Source organism: Peromyscus leucopus, chromosome 22 (genome assembly GCF_004664715.2).
Source record: "Peromyscus leucopus breed LL Stock chromosome 22, UCI_PerLeu_2.1, whole genome shotgun sequence".
Classification (NCBI taxonomy): domain Eukaryota; kingdom Metazoa; phylum Chordata; class Mammalia; order Rodentia; family Cricetidae; genus Peromyscus; species Peromyscus leucopus.
Genome location: NC_051081.1, coordinates 25,363,521 through 25,384,061, shown reverse-complemented (window position 1 = coordinate 25,384,061; position 20,541 = coordinate 25,363,521). Strand labels below are relative to the sequence as shown.

General features: G+C 44.2%; 3 protein-coding genes across 6 annotated transcripts in view; 2 read left to right on the top strand and 1 right to left on the bottom strand.

Moving 5' to 3' along the window:
- Positions 1-6,793, bottom strand: part of Dhx57 (DExH-box helicase 57) — a 57,981-nt gene extending 51,188 nt beyond the window's left edge. Inside the window, exons 1-3 of one of the 2 annotated variants that reach the window (XM_028855196.2) lie at positions 6,775-6,793; positions 5,028-5,081; positions 1,544-1,833 (exon numbers count right to left, since the gene is read on the bottom strand). The gene's annotated coding sequence lies outside the window, so the exon portion shown is untranslated. Of the gene's footprint in view, positions 1-1,543; positions 1,834-5,027; positions 5,082-5,446; positions 5,471-6,774 lie in introns of those variants that run through there. The other variant, XM_037198018.1, reaches the window with a different exon arrangement.
- Morn2 (MORN repeat containing 2) lies at positions 1,711-9,055 on the top strand. Of its 3 annotated transcripts, none has more exons than XM_028855203.1 (5): positions 1,711-1,833; positions 5,028-5,081; positions 5,447-5,553; positions 6,775-6,911; positions 8,833-9,055. In XM_028855203.1, the coding sequence occupies exons 4-5, from the start codon at positions 6,775-6,777 to the stop codon at positions 8,933-8,935; spliced, it is 240 nt and encodes a 79-aa protein (XP_028711036.1). In that variant the 5' UTR covers positions 1,711-1,833; positions 5,028-5,081; positions 5,447-5,553; the 3' UTR covers positions 8,936-9,055. The 3 variants fall into 3 exon arrangements, with proteins under 3 accessions (XP_028711036.1, XP_028711034.1, XP_037053914.1); XM_037198019.1 differs by lacking the exon at positions 5,447-5,553 and adding an exon at positions 2,581-2,676 and having other exon boundaries at positions 1,744-1,833; XM_028855201.1 differs by lacking the exon at positions 5,447-5,553 and having other exon boundaries at positions 1,732-1,833.
- Positions 9,056-15,172: 6,117 nt separating this feature from the next.
- Arhgef33 (Rho guanine nucleotide exchange factor 33) overlaps positions 15,173-20,541 on the top strand; it is an 84,781-nt gene continuing 79,412 nt past the window's right edge. The window contains exon 1 of the mRNA XM_037198017.1: positions 15,173-15,308. The gene's annotated coding sequence lies outside the window, so the exon portion shown is untranslated. The remainder of the gene's footprint in view (positions 15,309-20,541) is intronic.

Genomic DNA, 20,541 nt, shown 5'->3' with positions numbered 1-20,541 from the left:
TGATTAGTTTAGCTCCCCTACTACATCCTCTCACCTTAGCTGTGTTACCTGACTTCAGGTTGACTTAGGTTAGCGACAGTGATTAGCTGGAGTGTAAAAGTTAGATAAAAGTAGTGGTTTGGGATTTGAACCCAAGATTGGTTAGTTTTTTTATATGACCAGCACCTTCACTGGTTGTTCATTAGCTAGCTCTGAAAGGACAGTTTCTCCATGGTGGGTAAGACCCCCCAAATGCCCAAACACCATAAATACAGAAACAAAACACAAATGATGTCCTCTTTCAATTTAAAATTTAAAACTCGCTGGGCAGTGGTGGCGCACGCCTTTAGTCCCAGCACTCCAGAGGCAGAGGCAGATGGATCTTTGAGTTCCAGGCCCGCACATGGTCTACAGAATGAGTTCTAGGACAGCTAGGGCTACAAAGAGAAACATTGTTGGGAGGGGAGTGGTGGTTTAAAATTCAAGCATTTTAATTTCCCTCTAATTCCAGATCCCCCCCTTGGTAAGAACATCATAAGTCCAAGTTACAAGTTTTCTAAGACAGCAGTAGATTCATATACACTCAAAAAAAAAAAAAAGGGGGGGGGCGTTAAATGCTTAACAGGTGAGTAAAGGAATGACATAAATTGAATTCTCTAGTGCTGTACATCAATGATGGCATATCTTTTGTTTTTAATTTAGGAAGAAAGGAAAACATACACACATCAAACATCTCATCACTCAAACCACCCAGTTCGGGTTAATTCATACACTAAGAAAGGGTCAGAAAAAGGCAAAAGGATTCCGGACCGATTTAAAACAAGTTGGCCTCACACCAACACACAAAAGGTTACATTTCCAACTTGCGCTGTGATTTCTTTCACACAAAAACCTGAACCAAGATTTAATGGTTATAGTGGCATCCAATACGACTGACTACATTAACAGATGTTTCCTATAGAATACAAACCAGGTTGCATAATTCACTATCTATCGGGTCTGGCAAGCTTTCATCTTTCTTTACCATAGACACCGAATCTAAGTTTGGCTCTAAAAGGATCCTTTGTTTCACACCCGAGTTTGGCTCCCACGTTACAGCATCCCCAAGCTGGGGTGATGGAAACCGAACCCACTCCACTCGCCTCCCAGGCAAAGCTCTGATTACTATGCATCGCCGAGCTCCATTCCGACCCGGGGCCATGCAAGCTTCCTTTCTTCAACACACATCTTCTCCAACCCTTTCCCCCCCCAATCGTCCCTCGGGTCGCCACGGAGCCACAGACAGGAAATGGGGCTGGAGCCCCTCCAATCCAACCCTGTTCGGAGCCTCGTGCGTGGACAACCTCGGCTGCAGGTCCCCCCCTGGGGTCTGCAGGTCCCGGGGGGTGTCTCGGGGATCCTGCAGGTCCTGGGTTCACTGGCCGGGGGCTGACAGGTAGGGACACACTGGGGCAGGATGGTCCTGGGATGTGATCACTGGAGAGGGGAGGCGGGGAGGCGAGCCTGGCCACCCCGACCCCAGCACGGCCCCGCACGGCCCCGCACACGCCACGTCAGGCCGTACCTGGCTTGCAGCGTCGCCGGCCGTGGCACTCAGGAGGCGGCACCCAGGGTCGGGGTCCGATCCGAGCTGGGCTCGGCCTCCCTCTCGGACCTCACCCGCAGCCGCCGCCCCGCCCAAGCGTCTTCCGATTGGTTCCTGGCGTGTTCGCTTCCGGGGGGAGAGGTCGCCCGGTCGCCCCAGCAACCGAGCCCCGCTCCGTCCTAGCGCCCAGCTCCCTTGCAAGGCCGCAGAGCTGGCGAGCCAGGGGGAATCGCAGAGTCGCGACAGTCTGTCCAACCCGTCTCCGTCAAGTGAGTGCGGCTTCCTCCCAGGCCGCGGCGGGAAGGGCGCCTTTCCCTGGAGCGGATGGACCCGGAGCCCCTGGGGTGGAGGGGCTCGACGCACCCCCCCCCCCCCCCCGGTCTCCGGGAGTCCGGAGAGATGGCGTGGGCCTCCCGAGTCTGTCGTTGGTTCGCTGTCTCTCCAGATTTGTTTCCTTTACGGTGCCCGATCTGTAGCAATCACAGAGGTTCCTGCTAGCTCACCTCATCCAGCGTCTTGAATGTGGAAACGTCATCCCTGTAATTTAGAGAATATTTTATTAGTTTCTGCCATCCAGCACACATAGATAAAGCCTTACATATTTAATACACTGAAGTTACCCCAGTACAAGTGGAGAAGAAATTGAGCTCAATGTTTCTAGACTAATATGGCTGCTGATTTCTGCTCATTGCCCACGCAACACGGTAAAAACGGGGTACTTTTCCCCTCCCCCAAAATTGGTAGCACAGCTAAAGTTTTCAAAAATTCAAATTATACCTGTATATATCTTTATATAAATCTATTTATAAATTATATATATAGAGACCAATAATAGCAGAATGTTATGCATCGATAATAACAACAGCTTTTCCAGTCCCCGCAGCCATCTGAACAAAATTGTAGACGTCCAGCATCACCTTAAAAACAGAACAAAACAAACAAAACACCACCAAACAACCAGAAAACAGATTTGTGACGGTGAGGGTACCGGCACCCTATTTTTATTCTTTTATTAGCTTCCCAATCATCATCTGGAGAGAAAACATTCTAAGTAAGATTATCAAAACCACCTTGGACAAAGCTACAGTTGCATATCATAAAGAAGGAATAAGGTATTTCACATTCACAAAGTGTGACACCTTGGCACTAGAGGACATAAAAGGCGTGGGAGACTTGATTCCGCTTTTCCAGCAGAGGGCCTAAAAGCAATGTGCTCTCTTAGATGGGATTCCCTTTCAGTGGTGGCCTGGTACAAAGCATTGCTTCTAGAGAATATCAGCCAAAAACCATCATTAAAAGCAAACAAACAAACAAAAAAGGAAAATTTCCCCCAAAATAAAACCGCACAAGACGCGGAAATTTGAAGAGCGGCTGAGGACTGCTTGTCCAGTTTCCCGTGGGACTGATTGTGTTTAATAGTGTCCTTCTTAATAGGTGCTTGATGGTTGTGTCTCAAAGGCCATGCATCCCCTAAATAGGCATTTTCTGTTAGTACTCGATACGGAGCGAGGTGGCGGGATGAGAAAAGAGATTTAACTGATCCGTGATCACTGTTTTAGTTGAGATGAGTGTGATAGGGTCCAGGCACAAAGGTGTTGTTTTAGTAGGACCCTGAGTTCTGAGACTAGAGGGGTTTAGGGGTGAAAAGAAAGAAGAAAGACTTTGGGGAGAGGCCTTATCTGAGCCAGGGCTACAGAATAACGATAGATAGTGTCTCCAGAATTAGACACGAGCCGTCATGGCTTGTATAGGTTCATCCATTTAGTTAACGTGAGGATGACGAAATTGAGCCATTTGCCTTAGGCCAGAGAAAATGATGGCGTCTAGGTAGCCTGAGGCCAGAGCGTGGAATACTGTATTCTGTTTCCAGCTCCAGAATGAGAGGTAGTTTCTCAGCCAAAGAAGACAGGCGTGTTTCAGGGAGAATACAGCATGAGTCCCATGGGTGCTGCAAGCAGATTTGGTAATCTGATAAGCATTGTGAAACACTTATAAAGCAGTTTTGTGTCTCTGTCCCTTCACAACCTCATATTTTGAAAGTATCTCTGTTTCCAATTGGGAGCTGGGCTGACCCAAGGCTCTCCCTGAGGCCCTGATGTATATAGACAGAGCACAGCTCTTCTAAAACCAGGAATATGCTTGGAAGAGCCTGTAATAGCCTGGGGTCAGGGCCTCAGGGGAGCTGTGGCTTTGGAGCAAGAACCCAGCTCTTTCCATCCTAAGGGGCTATGGTTATCAGTCCCAAGGCCATGTTCCTAACAATACAAAAATAATAGTATTTGGGGCTGGAGAGATGGCTCAGTAGTTAAGAGCACTTGTTGCTCTTGCAGAGGACCTGGGTTCAATTCCCAGCACCTACATGGTGCCTCACAACCATCTGTAACTCCAGTTCCAGGAGATTTTATGCCCTTTTCTGAGTTTTGAGGAACCAGGCATGCATGTGGCACATATACATGCATGCAAACAATATACCCATACACATGAAATAAATAAATCTTTAAGCTGGGCTGTGGTGGCGCACACCTTTAATCCAGCACTTGGGAGGCAGAAGCACTTGTGAGTTTGAGGCCAGCCTGGCCTACTAAGCGAGTTCTAGGACAGGCTCCAAAGCTACACAGAGAATCCCTGTCTCGGAAAATAAATAAATAAATAAATAAATAAATAAATAAATAAATAAATAAAAGAAAATAAATCTTTAAAAATAATAGCTGGCTGGGCAGTGGTGGCACTTGCAAGGCAGAACTCTGTGATCTCAGCCTGGTCTACAGAGAGAGTTCTAGGACAGCCAAGGCTGTTTGTTACATAGAGAAACCCTGTCTTGAAAAAGAAAGAAAGAAAGAAAGAAAGAAAGAAAGAAAGAAAGAAAGAAAGAAAGAAAGAAGAAAGAAAGAGACAGAAAGAAAGAAAGAAAGAAAGAAAGAAAGGAAGAAAGAAAGGAAGAAAGAAAGAAAGAGAATGTCTGTACTGCTTTTGCAGAGGATGTGGGTTCAATTCCCAGCACCCACATGGCGACTTCACAACCATCTGTAATCCCAGTTCTAGGAGATCTTTTGCTCTCTTCTGACTTCTGGGGGTGCCAGGCGTAGATGTGATACACACACATACATTCTGGCAAAACACCCATACACACAAAACAAAAACAAATTTTTTCTTTTTTTTTTTTTTCAAGACAGGGTCTACTTAATGAGTTCCAAGCCAGTTAGGGCTACATTAGGGAGATCCTGTCCCCACCAAAAAGTGAATGTTATACTAATAAAATTTTAAGAAGTAAATAAAAATAGATCATCTAGGCGAAATTACTTATTTTCTCCAGACCCTACACCAGACAATGGAAATGCCAGTCAGGAGGTGTTTGCGCCTCTGTGAAGAGAATTTACCTGAATAGTGCTGAAAACACATTTATTGTAGGTTTTGTGATATTAAAATATTCAGACTTACCTTTATTTTCTTCACTCTCTTAAAGCATCTTCAGAAGTGTATAAGATAAAGTTTATATTTCCAAATGGCGACAAGTACGGTAAGCATGCATTTTAATTACCTCTCCATACAGAAAACTCAATAGTTTAGAATTTTAAAAACAAGACTAACTCATTTTATAAAACCGTTATTGGCATATTATCTCACTCAAACGAAATAACAGACAACCTAATAGATGCATAGACCTTTCAATCAAAGCCATTACATCTAGACAGGATGTCTTAGAGACCCGAGGAATCTGTCTTCCATTCCGGCCCTTAGTTAGTCCCAGGGAGCGGAAAACAAAAGACCAAGCAACACCCACACACGGGGTGGGGGGCGGTTGTGAATAGGCTTCTACATAACTGTTCCGTCGACCTAGTCCACACTGCCTGTGTCAAAGCTCCAGGCCCCCTTCCTCACTAGATGGTGACTGTACCAGAACAGCTTCTGGGATCTATGAGAGGAATGGGACGGGCATCCACACCACTCCTAACGGAATTGTCTACACGGGAAGCTGGAAAGATGACAAGGTATTGTTATCGTCGTTCATTCTGCTAGTGGATAAATAATCCTGTGGGTCAAATGAGTAAGCATGTCAGTATTAGTCAAAACTACACTTACTAAGGCTAGTTTAGCAACTCACAGCTGTAATGGTGTTACGTAGGAGGCCAAGGTGTGAGGATCTCGAGTTCCTGGGCTATGTAGTGAGACCTGTGTTTAAACTAGCCTCTATAATGAAGATAAATGGTTTTACTTAGCGTCTGTTTTCTATACATAATATTAAACTCATGATGAGAGCTAATATTATTAATATTTTTCTCAGTTCCCATTAAAGCCAAACACATTAATTTTTTTCCTATTTAATCTTGATGACCTCATGAGATGGATCCCATTAATACTCTTTTTTTTAGAGATGAGACAAATTAGACTCGGGTTTCTTATACAGATGGGAAGTGATAAAGTAGGAATGTGTACCCAGCTCTACTTGAATTCACATTTAAAAAATCATTACATCTATTTATCTACGTGTGAGTGCCGGGGTATGTGAGATGGCTCTCTCTGTCCACCATGCGAGGGCCTGGGATCAATCTGGGTTGTCAGGCTTGAGCACCCACATTAACTCACTGAGCCTTCTCGTCAGCCTCATGCCCAACTTCCCACTCTAAACTCAGGTCCCCATGTTATGTGATAGGCACCTTTTCCAGTGAGCCATAACTCTACCCCAAATTCATATTATTATTATTATTATTATTATTATTATTATTATTATTTTCTGAGACAGGATTTCTTTTTGTGTAGTCTTGACTTTCCTGGAACTCGCTCTGTAGACCAGGCTGGCTTCGAACTCACAGAGATCCGCTTACCTCTGCTTCTCTAGTGCTGGGATTAAAGGCGTGCATAATCACCACCACCACCACCACCACCACCACCCAGCCAAATTCACATTCTTAACCACTGCTGTGTACTGTTTTCTGAATTGACGACATCAGGTGCTCTTTAAGACTTCTGATGTACTTAGGTATCTTGAGGATTCTGTTTATCATCACCTTGGTCCCCCATAGGTTCAGATATCCCAGACCCAGAACATTTGAGTTAGCAGGCTTCACAGAAAGACACAGGGGAAGAAAATGGTAAAAAGGTCTACTTTTGTAGAAACAAGGGGTGATAAAAAGATGACGAAGATAATGTTACTGATAGGCTTGTGTGTATAGTGAAGGCTGGTTCCTGAGCATTTCCTTTCTTACGCACAGATGAATGGATTTGGAAGACTTGAGCATTTTTCAGGAGCCGTGTATGAAGGACAATTTAAGAACAATATGTTTCATGGACTGGGGACTTACACATTCCCAACTGGGGCAAAGTACACTGGAAATTTCAATGAAAATAGGTAACCTTAAATTTTAAGAACAATTATAATTCTAAAAGATTCTCTTTAGTTGTGCTTGTTAAATAGTGTATTTAATTAATGCTAGGTAATCTTTTTTGTTTGTTTTTTTCGAGACAGGGTTTCTCTGTGTAGTTTTGGTGCCTGTTCTGGAACTCACTCTGTAAACCAGGCTGGCCTCGAACTCACAGAGATCCGCCTGCCTCTGCCTCCCGAGTGCTGTGATTAAAGGCGTGCGCCTACCGCCGCCCGGTACTAAATAATCTTTGTGGCGTATTTGATCTCCACAAAAGGCTGTTATTTTAGTGGTTGCGGAAGGTAAGAGGAAGGCTGTGACCATGTAACCTTCCAAAACGGAACATCATTTTTGTAAAGATTATTAGCCACCCCATGCCCACCCCACCACCCCTGCCAGACAGGGTTTCTCTGAATAGACCTGGCTGTCCCAGAACTCACTCTGTAGGACCAGGGTGGCCTCAAACTCACAGACATTTTTCTGCCTCTGCCTCCCCAGTGCTGGGATTAAAGGCATGAGTCACTGCCATCCAGTTTTGATTATTAGACTTTTAACGCAGCCTCTGTGGTCTCTGTTAGTGCAGAGCGAGTGGACAATGTGTGATTCTTGAGCTAATTTAGCCCAAGAATAATTTTCACTTAAAGTATCTCAATTTGCATTTGTGAAAAAGCAGGCCTGTGGTTAATTTCATGATGATTTATTTCATTCTAACCTGATGTGTGTGAGCATTTTTATTATGCTCATTTATATTGTAAGAAAAATTAGACAATGTTAAAACTAGAAATGCACCTACTCTTGTCATTTCTGAGCATATGATTGCAGGGGAAAAAAGTGAAATAAAGCAGGAGTATAGCTTTATAAGCATAATCTCACTTAATACCATGCCACCAGAAAGTTCATTATTGGGTGGGGATGGAGCCTAGTGATAGAGTGCTTGTCCAGCGCATATGAAGCTTTAGGTTCAAACCATAGCACCCCATAAAATCAGGCATAGCAGCCCATGCTGGTAATCCTAGCACCCGAGGGCAGAGGGTGGAAACTTCAAAGTTCAGTGAGGCCAACCTGGGCTACATGAGATCCTGTCTCAAAAGCAAATAAAGTTCATTTATAAATATCTCTTTCATATATCTAGAAATGGAAATGCTACCTAGTCATTATGAAGTCAGTGTGCATCCATTTCTAAAAGGACAGAACAGTATTCACCTCTTTTGACTCCAGGTTTATAACAAGGACATAAACTGCTTCCATTGATATTAATAAAGGGAGAAAAAGCCAGTGTGTGGGATAAAGCCTGTTTGCATATATAGGTGCATATATAGGTGGCCAAAAGAACGCCACCCATGTACAGCACTTCAAACAGAGCTGACAATGCAGAAATTTTGTTTAGGCCAGGAGGCAGTGGTGGCGCACGCCTTTAATCCCAGCACTCAGGCGGCAGAGCCAGGCGGATCTTTGTGAGTTCGAGGCCAGCCTGGGCTGCAGAGTGAGTTCCAGGAAAGGTACAAAGCTACACAGAGAAACCCTTGTCTCGAAAAAACCAAAAAAAAAAAAAAAAAAAAAAAAAAAAAGAAAAAAAAAAGAAATATTTGTTAGATAAATGAATATTTGGGTTATTGAGCCAAATAACCAATTCACAGTTTTCAAGTTTGAGTCGACTGTTTGGTTTTGTGTAAAGTTAGTTTATCTGACCCTGAAACCACGAGCACCGAAGTGTGCACACAGACAGTGTTTGTTTGAAGTAGTGTGTTTTCCTAGTGTATGGACACAGGGTGCTGGTTCTTAATAGAAATCGGAAGCAGAGAGGTAAAGTGCCTTAACAGGTGTGTAGTATGGGAGGCCAGATAGCGTGCGTCTGGACTGTAAATGTCCCGTCCTAGTTAATGAGCGAGCTCACTTGTCACTTTGCAGGGTGGAAGGTGAGGGGGAGTACACTGATATCCAGGGCCTGCAGTGGAGCGGCAACTTCCACTTCACGGCGGCTCCCGGCCTCAGACTAAAGCTCTACATGTAGACCTGCTGCCTAATGCCGCCATGCGGCCACCGCAACGCCCCTGCAGGCAAAGCGACGAAACCTTCAGCTGGCATGCCCTGCACCCTCTGTAAGTTTGCCAATAAAACTGTCCTTCACTTATGCTTTTCTGAATTTGTGTTTGCATGTGTGTGTGCTCATGTGTGTGTTCCTGTGCATGTGTGTGAATATGTGCATGAGCGCATGTGTGTGTGTATGTGTGTGTATGTGTGTATGTGTGCATGTGTGTGTGTGTGTGTGTGTGTGTATATGTGTGTTCCATGCAATTGCATGTGGAAGCCAGAAGTTGATGTCAAAATGTACTTTTCAATCACTTTTCACCTAAGAAAAAAAATTATTTTGGAGACAGATTCTCACTATATAACCCTGGCTGGTCTAGAACTCACTATGTAGACCAGGCTGGCCTCAAACTCACAGAGATCCGCCGCATTCTTCTTCCTTGAGCTCTGGGATTAAAGGTGTTTGCCACTACGCTCAATGTTTTTCACCTCATTTTTGAGACAGTGTCTCTCACTGAACCTGGAACTCACAGTTTCTGCTGGATTGGCTGGCTACTGAGCCCCAGGATCCTCCTGTACACACCCCCAATTGAGCACTGGTGTTACAGGCGCATGCCACCGTGCCTGGACAGTGAATTCGGGGTCCTCAGGTTTGCAAGGACGCCCTTTGCCCACTGAGCCATCTACCCAAATCTTGAATTTTGTTTTTCTTAGCAAATAACTTTAAATAAGTTGTGTGAATCAGTTCAAAGTTTATGCATTTTTAAAAACTAGAGCAGTACTGTTCAGATCGTGGCTAAGTCGATTTCTAACTCTGTACCTCAATTTTTGTCAACCCCTCCCTCAGTTTGAGCTTTCGGGGTTTCTTTTGGAAGAAAAACATTTTTCACGAGTTATGCAACCAGTTGGTCCCCACCAAATTGATTTACTGTTGTGGCAAAGCTTAACATGAAATCTGTCTTTTTTTTATTTAAAATTTTAAAAATTAATTTTACATACCAACCACAGACCCCCCTCTCATCCCTCCTCCTGCTCCCTCCCAGAAATCTGTCTTTTAAACAAGAACCTAGCACAGTTGCTGACGATAGCTGCCATGTTGTCCAGCATGTCCCCGTAGATGGTCACTCCTGTTTCCTCTTCCCCAGCCCCCAGCAGCCTCATTCTATTCTTTTTTTTTTTTTTTTTTTTTTTTGTTTTCGAGACAGGTTTCTCTGTGTACTTTGCGCCTTTCCTGGACTCACTTGGTAGCCCAGCTGCCTCGAACTCACAGAGATCCGCCTGGCTCTGCCTCCCGAGTGCTGGGATTAAAGGCGTGCGCCACCACCGCCCGGCTCATTCTATTCTTTAGTTCTGTGGACTTGAATATCTTACATACCTTATACGAATGGAGTCATGCAACATTTGAGTGGCCGTTATGCTACCCTGAGGAGTCAGCTGTGTTATCACATAATACAAAATCCTCTTCCTCATGAAAATCTGAGCAGTAGTCCGTTCTCTGTACAGACAGTTCCTTCATCTCTTCCAGGACATTCAAGGTGTTTCTAAGCTTGGCTGTTGTGAATAGTGCTGCAGTGAACGCAGGCGTGGTACCTCCTCTTTGAGAGGCTGATTTCAGCTCTTGTGATGAGCACCGGCAGGATTGCTGGATCACACAGTAGTTCCCATTTCTGTCTTTGAGGGACTTCCATGCTGTTTTCTACAGTGGTCACACCATCTTGTGTTCCTACTCACAGTATGTGAGGGTTCAACTTCTTCCACACCCTTAACCGCATTGACTTTCCTGGTGGTGGTGGTGGTGGTAGTTGGTTGCATTTTTTAAGAGAGGATTTTGTTCTATTGTCTAAAATGGCTTGGCACTCACTTACATAGCCCAGGCTATCCTCAACTCACGATTGTCCTGCCGCTACCTCCTGCATGCCAGCTTTACAGGCAGCCCTGCATGTTAGGTTTAGTGGGTTTGGTGTCAGCCATCCTGACATGAACAAGGTGGTGCCACATTGTGGTTGTGGTCTCAGTCCCCATTGATCTGTGAACTGAGCATTTTGCATGCTCACAGGACTGTTTGTGTCGTTTTTTTTTTTTTTTTTTTTTTTTTTGAAAAACATCTACTTCAGTTTCCTAGTCCAAGTTTTCATTTTTTCTTGTTTATTTCCTTCCCTTACTTTCTCTGCCTTCCTTCTTTATTTTTCTTTTCTTTTTGAGACCAGATATCACCAGATGTAGCCCTGGCTGAACTGGAACTTTCTTCTTTTTCTAAAATTTTTATTATTTTATGTGTATGGGTGTCTTACCTGTATGTACCTCTGTGCCCTATGTGCATGCAGTGCCTGTGGAGGCCAGAAGAGGGCGCTGGATTTCCTGGGACTGGAGTTACAGTTGGTGAACCTGAGTCTTCCAGAAGAGCAACCTGTGCTTTTAATCTCTGAAACATCTTTCCATCTACATATATCATGTAGTCCAGGCTGGCCTCCAGCTCACAGAAATCCACTGCCTGAAGACATATGCCTAGACCCTTGTTTTCTCTTTTACATCTATTTACTTACGTGTGTGTGTGTGCATAAATGTGTGTACTCAAGGTGTGTCTGTCCGTCCGTCTGTCCGTCCCAGGTCAGCTTGTGGACAATGCCCTGGTTTCTGCTGGGTCATCTCCTTCCCCTTCTTTCCTTCTGTTTTGTCTTTCTGAGACAGATACTTACTCTGCGGCTTAGGCTGGACTGGAATTTATATAGCCCAGGCTAGTTTCAAACTCACAATCCTTCTGCCTCTGTCTCCTGAGTTCTGGGTTTACAGGTAGGCACTGTCTCATACAGCTTGGTTTTCTTTTTTAGTTGTCAAATTATTAAGAGTTTCCTATATATTTTTCAGGTTAACTTTTGTTTGTTTTGAGACAGGGTTTCTCTGTGTAACAGCCCTACTGCTCTGTAGACCAGGCTGGCCTTGAACTCACAGAGATTGCACCTGCCTCTGCCTCCTGAGTGCTGAGATTAAAGGCATGCGCCACCATTGACTGGCTTCAGATGAGCTATTTTTAAGAAAAGACATTTCCATTTATAGCACTCTCTGTGTTCGACCTGTCTATACGCTACACAGAGCTGTCTCAACCATACCATTATTTTCTATCTATCTATCTATCTGTCTGTCTGTCTGTCTGTCTGTCTGTCTATCTGTCTATCTGTCTAGTGTGTGTGTGTGTGTGTGTGTGTGCACACACGCGCACAGTCACACACACACACAGAGGCCAGAAGAGGAGTCAGATGCGTGGAGTTAGAGTCACAGGCTTTTGTGAGTCCACTGATGTCGGTACTCTGGTCTGAACTTGGTCCTCATGACTGAGTGCCAAGTGCTCTTTGTTGATGAGCCGTCCCTCCAGCCCCAGATTGCCTTTTTGAAATATGACCAGTCTGTTGTTTGCTTTGCTGTTCAGAGATTCTGGGTTAGTTTATGCTTCTTGTCTAGTTTTATATTGGTTGTCTGTGACTTTTGGTGTTGTACATAGGAGATCATCACCAAGACCAAGGTCATCTCATATCCCACGTGGGATATACCCCTGAGGTGCAAAGATGTTTCAACATATGAAATTCAGCAGTGTGATAGAACATATGAATGGAATAAAGGATTAAAAAACACAGGCTCGTCGGGCTGGAGAGATGGCTCAGCAGTTAAGAGCACTGGCTGCTCTTTGAGAGGACCCAGGTTCAACTCCCAGCACCCACATGGCAGTTCACAGCAGTCTGATTCCTGCATACATACTTGCAGGCAAACCACCAATGTGTATAAAACAAAACAAAACAAACAATAACAACAAAAAACAAACCCAAAAAACCCCACATGCTCGGGGCTGGGGAGATGGCCTGGCCTTCAGTGATTCCTGGTCTTGCCGAAGACCCAATTTTGGTTCCCAGCACCCACACTGAGCAGCTCAAAACTGCCTGAAACTCCAGCACCAGAGCTAATGCCTTCTTCTGGCCTCCATGGGAATCTCTCCACACAAACTCCCATAAGATTAAATGTATATATTTTAAAATCACATAATTGGCCAGGTGGTGGTGGCGACACACTCCTTTAATCCCCAGCACTTGGGAGGTAGAGGCAGGTGGGTCTCTGTGTGTTCGAGGCCAGCCTGGGCTACATAGAAAGTTTCAGGCCATCCAGGGCGGGGATGTAGCCCGTTGGTAAAGTGCCACACAAGAATGAGAATTAAGCTGCATTCTCAGAAATCACATTTTTAAAAAAGCCACACGCAGCACTGACGGGACTCAGTAGTTCGGTAGGGTTTTTGTTTTTAAAGACATTAAGCTGAGAGGGCTTTTGTTGGGGTGGGGGACGATGGGGGAGGGAAACGGGCATGGGCTGGGGCTGGATATGCTCAAAATACAGTGTACATGCATATGGAATTCTTAAGCAATACATTTTAAAGTATTAACACACACACAAAAACAAAAAAAAAAAAAAAGAGCCAGGCATGATGGCGTGCTCCAGCACTAGGTGTTGGTTATGCTTACACCGTCTGGTAAGGCAGATGTCTTTAATTCCAACAGTTTGGGGGTAGAGGTAGGAGAACCAGGAGGTCAAAGTCATTTTTGGCCAGACTTGGCTACATAAATACCTGTCAAAAATAAAAACAGTAAAAAATCCCAGCGTGGGTTGCGGAGGGGTTCCTGAAGCCCCACCCCTAACTGTGGAGCTATTAGCAGTTGGTGGCTCTGTGGACTCTGCTCGCTGCTCCTCAGGGACGCAGCCCCCTCTGCCCCCCCAAGAGGCCCATTCTCCAGTAGATGTTCGACACAGGCATATCCATGGATTTGGTCGGCTTGAAATAAAAGCACATGAGGGAAAAGTTACGGTGGGAGTCAGTAGGGGAGGAATCGGAGGGGAGGGAATGAGGGGTGAATCTGAGCAAAACACATATGCATGCATGAAAGTCTTAAACAATAAAATAATCAGGCCGGGCGGTGGTGGCGCACGCCTTTAATCCCAGCACTGGGGAGGCAGAGCAGGCAGATCTCTGTGAGTTCGAGGCCAGCCTGGTCTACAGAGCGAGTTCCAGGAAAGGAGCAAAGCTACACAGAGAAACCCTGTCTCGAAAAACCAAACAACAACAACAACAAAAAAAACCCCAATAAAATAATCTTGTCAATATACTAAGATACACTGAATTATTCACTTCCCAGGGACAATTTTATGTACAGTATATGAATTATACCTCAATTTCTTTTTTTTTTTTTTTTTTTTGGTTTTTCGAGACAGGTTTCTCTGTGTAGCTTTGCGCCTTTCCTGGAACCTCAATTTCTAAAATGTAAATCTGTAGTTATATAGCCTATGCCCAAAAATCTTAACTAAGCTACATCTCCAGGACACCAGAAAGCTACTTTTTCCAGATTAAATATGTTTAAAAGCATAAACATTACTGAATTATTTTCACTGTACCTATAAATATGTACAATTAAAAAATCAAATAATTTGAATGGAAAAATTACCAAAATAGTATGAATCATTCTATAGTTTTAAAATTACATTAAAGACTCGATTTATTTATTTATTTTTGCTGAAACTGTTCCAAAACTAACCCAAAAGAAAAAAAAGTGTTGAAATGAGTAACTTCTGTGTCATATTTCCTTTAAAGTATTGTAAATGTGTTTCTCAATGTCACTGACATAAAAATATTTTTTTTATTTTTTGTGTACTAATATAAATTTGAGTTAAAATATCTTTTAAAGTGTTAAAATGATATTTTTATTTTCTCATAATAGCTTTGTTATTCATCGTAGAAGACTTTAGTGTTCAACATAGAGTAAAAAAACAGAGACATTTTTGCATGTGTTGCTTAGCATTAGCCAGGATTGCTTTCAATTAAATACTGTTACTATTGTACTGTGGTTTGTATGGAGCTAAATGCTGGACAGTTAAGGGGGGTGAGAGGAAGGTGTCGGGGCCAGAGCATACAATGCCGGTTCAGAACATCTGGGAATACTCTGTAGAAAAGCACGTGCTTTGCAGTGAGCTAAATTTCTCCTTATCCTTTTCTTCAATGTATTTAAAGTATCAAACTATCTTACTTTTCAAATATCTAACTTTGTTTTGCGAGCCTTGGGTTTCTAAGACGCCGAGGTCGTCCCCTCAAGCAATGTTCTCCCTCTCACCGCTGGAAAGCAGACTCGGGTTCACTTATTTGATTAGCTGACCTGGAGCTTATGTAATTAGAAGAGACACCCGGTCCCCTCATTTAAAAGCCTGTTAGCATATGACAGTCTCCTTTGAAGGGAAGGCGATCCTCGCCACAGCTTCTTTCTGTAATCTTTAAGTTCTCTCAGACTCCAGATAAGCCTTGATCTGAGGAGGAGCTGAAGCACCATGGGGTAAGTGCGAGCCTCCAGAGCTGTGGACAAGGAAACTATTTTTTATAAGAGAACAAAAGCCATCTGTCTTTATCTATGGTGTACTAATTCAAATTCAAAATATAGTAACATTTATTTAAAGCAGACATTCAAATAAGTAGCTTTTACTTCAGGAGTTACAATTTGTAAAGCAGTCGTTCATTTCTTGATTAGTGTTTATATTATGTCTTAATCTACTTTTGCAGCCTGTCGGCTCATGAAATGTCTGGGGACTGAAGTGGTTCTGCACATTTACATATTTAGTTGAAGCCGGATTAAATTTTAAGAACAGTTTTAAAGAAAGGATGGTAGAATTCTAGATTTACAAGGCAACTTTAAGCCAACACATGCATGCCTCTTTGGGATTAAGAATAATTACAGCATGAGAAAGATCAGGGGATGGTGGATGGTTACTTTACGCCTCTCTGACAAAGAAGGGCAGAGGAGTTTTTGGCCAGAGCTCAGTATTGTACATATAGTAACAGATTGAGCATTTATACAGATGAGTCCATTACACAGTGGCAGTTATCTGTGACACATTTCCAAACAGTTCATGGGGGTTTGGGTATGATAAAAAACAAAAACAAAAACAAAAACAGAAAAAAACAAACAAACTAGATTTCACTCAAAAGCTTACTAGTTTTGAAAGCTTGTGAATTTTATTTTGATTCCATAATTAGATTAGTACTGTGGTTCCATGCATTTTAGATGATGAGGGAGCATCTGGATGCACCTGACTCGTCTTTGTGTCCTGTCTTCCTCGAGTAGCTCCTTTCAATACAGAAGAAGCATGGTATGCAGAATACTGATATCTCAGTGACGGTTGCTTTGGAAGGGTTCAACATAAATGAACAGAAATTTCTATTAGAGAGAAAGGGTTTTGAGACCTTTATCCCAAAACAGTTTCCACTAACTCTAATTAGGGTTTGTATTGTGTTGGTACCATGACTCTGAAAATGCTAACCCTGTTTGAAAACTCAGGCTTTTGAAGGGAAGATCATCCTGTTGTTAATTTGTTTTCAATGCTGGGCATTAAGTTTAGGACGTTATACATGCTGGTCAAACACTCTACCACTGAACTAGATCCCAGCCCATCATCAGCTTTGTTAAAACATTACTTACTTATTTTTATTTTATGTGCATTGGTGTTCTGCCTGCATATATATCTGTGTGAGGGTGTCGGATCCTGGAGTTACAGACAGCTGTGAGCTGCCATGTGGGTGCTGGGAATTGAACCCAGGTTCCCTGGAAGAGCTGTCAGTGCTCTTAACTGCTGAGCTCTTAACTCTCAAGCCCTGCTATTAACTTTTAAATACAAATAGAAATGAATTATTTTCAAGCTAAGCATTAACAGAGAAGTTCCAAACCAAGACTTCACATTTTTGTGAAGCATTACTTGATTTCTCTGGAGCAGAAGTGAGTGCTACGACTCCTGTGTTCTCGTTCTTCTCTCCTCCTCCTCCTCCTCTCCGCTCTCCAGAGTCCTGCACCTCACTGAGCGCCCCCCCCCCCCAGGAAATCCTAGACAAAGTCAGGGTCCTCCCTTGCTCACCTCCTTCTGCTGCTCCCTCTAACAACCCCTCACACTTCCCTTAATAACAGTAATTCTTAGCTTTTAAGGGAGCAAAGGGTTTTTTTTTTTTTAAGGATCTTTGAAAGTAGTCTTCCTACCTTTAAAAAAATAACAAGGAAAAATAAAACATTTTTTGTGTGCAATTTCGTATTTGTAGGTAGTTTGAAATCCAATTGATAACACACACACACACACACACACACACACACACACACACACACACACACACAGACGTACATGCGTATACAAACAGCAAGACGAAGAACATTTGGAATTTCATTTGTTTTTGAGACAGGGTCTCATGTGTTCCAGGCTGGAATACCTCAAGTTGTATAGGTAGCCAGGATGATCTTGAACTTGTGCGCCTCCTGCACACACCACCTCCCCAGTGCTGGGATACAGGTGGAGGATACCTTGTTCCTTTAAAAAGAACATTTGACTTTGATTTTAGGACAGGTGTATGATTTGCCTAATGTCTTTCTTAGTTTCTGGATTTCTATAAAATGTAAAAATTATTAAGGTAACGATTCTTTCTAGTCTTCTCCCAGGGACAGGGTCAAATTGGGGCTTCTGTCCTCGTTCAGCCCCTCCCCCAGCCACCCAGTTTCCTTAAGCATCTGGTGCCTTCCTGTGGTCAGGCACCTAGGACTTGATTAATCACTTATGGCTCTCAGGAAAGCACCAGACTCCACTTTACTGTCACTGAAGAAAAAGAAAACCTTCCTTTTATTTGTAAGGTATGTTCAGTGCCCCAAATAAGATCCGCTAAACAGGGCACGCGCTGCTCAGTAGCAGAGGGGACTTTCCTCTGCTCGGTAGCTTGGGGAGTTCAGTCTTGCTGGTTCCTGCCTTGTTGATGACGAGGTGATCTTTCTAGAATAATCAGGCAGTAGAGCAGAAAGTGGCTGCTGGGCGGTGCTGGAGTCTGTCCATCTGGAGACATCCATGGCATTTCTCCTAAGATGAGGGAGTGCCCGTCTTGAACTTGTCTTCGGGACCTACTTAACCTGAAGCTACTGAAGGGTTCATGCCAGGTCCTTTCCATGGTGCCCCAGGCTCTGCCGGCACGGTTGGAGTGAGCAATACAGAAGCAGCTATTACAAACTGTCCGTGCTCTTTAAAAAGTCCCCTCCCCTGGAATTTCTTATAGAGTGTGAGGTGATTAGTGATGGTCCATAAAGATGGATAACGTGTGAGATGGAGGAGGAACTAAAGCAGCATGGTGGTGCATGCTTGTAGTCCCAGAACTGAGGGAACCGCTGAGGCAGGATTATCATATGCTAAGGCCAGCCTAGGCTACACGGTGACTTCTGTTCAGGCCAGCTTGGACTACATAGTAAGACTCTGTTGGGGCGGGGGGGGGGGGGGGAGAATCCTGGTGTGTAAAGTGTCCTGCCACTATTAAGCTGATGGCCATATTTCTTGGGAATCCTCCCCCGCCCCAACACATTTTCCAGTGCTCAAGAAGAAACCCAGGGCCCTGCACACACTAGGTCAACATTTCATCACTGAGCTATGTCTCCAGCCCTGCTGTATTTCTTTCTTTTGTTCGGGGAAGGTAAGAAAGGCTTTTCCTATGTAGCCCGGGCTGGCTCTGAACCCACTGTGTAGCCCAGGCTAGCCTCTAACTTGTGTAGATCCTCTTGCCTCAGCCTCTTGAGGGCCAGGATGATAGGCGTGCCCCAGCCCACCCGGCAGTGTTTGTCTTTCTGAAGGTTGTTTGAGGTCACCTTTCCTAAATCCCAGCACGGGCAGTGCATTTCCAAGTGACATTAGGTAACAGTAAAGTTACGGCTCTATTAAGAGTGTGCACACAAGAAGTTCATGATTGCAGTGTGTCCAACCAGCTTTAGTTCCTCAGTTCCAGTCAGTTTAATTTTGTAAAAATCTGTCACTGTTATTATGTTTTCTACTTCTGAGTCTGTGCTGGAGTCCAGCTCAGTTTCTTAAGCAAGGCAGCCATTCGACAGTCGCTTCCACGCGTGCCCTCCTTTTTTAACAGTAGCTTTCAAAATTCAGGCCATCGGTGTCTTTTCCCTGTGTAATTATCAAAGGGGCCTCCTCGCTGGCCTCTTTGCTGCTGGCTTCCCCGGGTAGAACTCCCGTCCCCCGCCTGCCCAAAGCCCGACCTGTTGCTCCTCTGCTTAGAAACCTCAGCGACTCTTTCTTGTCTTCCGCTGCATGCCAGCCTCCAAACAGACATTCCAGGCCCTCCATCAGCCCCCAGTCTGCTGGTCCACACTTACCTCCCACGCTACTTCCTGCTCCCCAGGGTTTCCACAGTCACCCCGTGCTCTGCACTGTGGTCTCTTGTGATCCTGTTTTTTTTTTTTTTTTTTTTTTTTTTTTTTTACCGTTTCCTGCCAAGCTCCGCTCAAAGCCTGTCTTCCTGAAGGTGGAAAGCTGCTCCTTTGTCCTCTGAATTTACTCCGTTTTCCACACTGCATTGTGGGTCCTAGTTATTTGCGTGGCTCATCTTTCCCATTAGACCGCAAGGTCCTTGGAGCGGAGGGTCATTTTAAAAACTTCTCTCACCACCAAGAACACACCTTCTATACTGTAAGTGCTTAATAAATACTGTTGAATTCAAGGAACTCTGTTTTTCTACAACCCACAAAGAAACAAAGAATTTATTTGTTTGTTTAATGGTTTTTCGAGACGAGGTTTCTCTGTGTTGCCCTAGCTGTCCTGGAACTCGCTTTGTAGACCGGGGTGGCCTTGAACTCACAGAGATCCACCTGCCTCTGCACCACCTGCCTGGTAGAGGTGGAAATCTTAATTTTGGTCAAGCTGGCTTTCTTTTCCTCAGAGTGGCCGAAGTTCCTGGCTGAAGAGCTCAAATGAATGAGTGGTAAACCATGAGCAATGAACAGGGAAGGGATAAAATGAGAGCTGGAGGGACGCACTAGAGTACTGCGGAGTAGATCGCTATTGTCAGTGAGTAGAAATCACAATCTCAGAGGAAGGTGAAAGAATGTTCCAGAATTAAAAACAGTTCTTCTTCCTAGATAGTTTCCTAGGGGGCTAGCATATCAGTGAGGATTGGGTTCATCTGCATATGAAGGGAAAAGCCACGAGAACAGGGCTTTAAACAAGATATTTCTTTATCGTGTTACTAGAAAAATAAGCAGGCAAAATGGAGACGTAGCCAGTCCAGAGCTGTTGGATCAGTTAGTCCAATGAGGGACTCGGGTCCTTTGTGTCGATCATGCTTGGCACACCGCTTCTCAGTCCAAAAGATCACCTGGGCTCCACTCAGCCCATTGATACTCAACCAGGGGAAGGAGACACGGGAAGAAAAGCGTGTTTTCTCTCCTAAGAGGAAGCCACACTGGTTTCTTCTTCTCCCCGTGGATAAAATCTGGACTGGAGGTTAAAGCTAACGATGAGGGAGCGAGGGGAATATAACCACTTAATGGGGTTGTTGACCGGGAACTGGGGCTTGGAGGAAGATGTATCCGTCCTGGGATGGCTGCAGTATCAGGCTTGGCACGGCCACTTTCAAGCCTTTAGAATGAAGGACAGCACCCTGTATGAAGCAACATTGTAAGAGAGATTTATAGTGAGGTTAAAGGAAGAATTAAAACAGAGCCAGCCGAGCTGGCAGTCAACACAGGTTCACTCAGAGTGAAGGATGCGGCT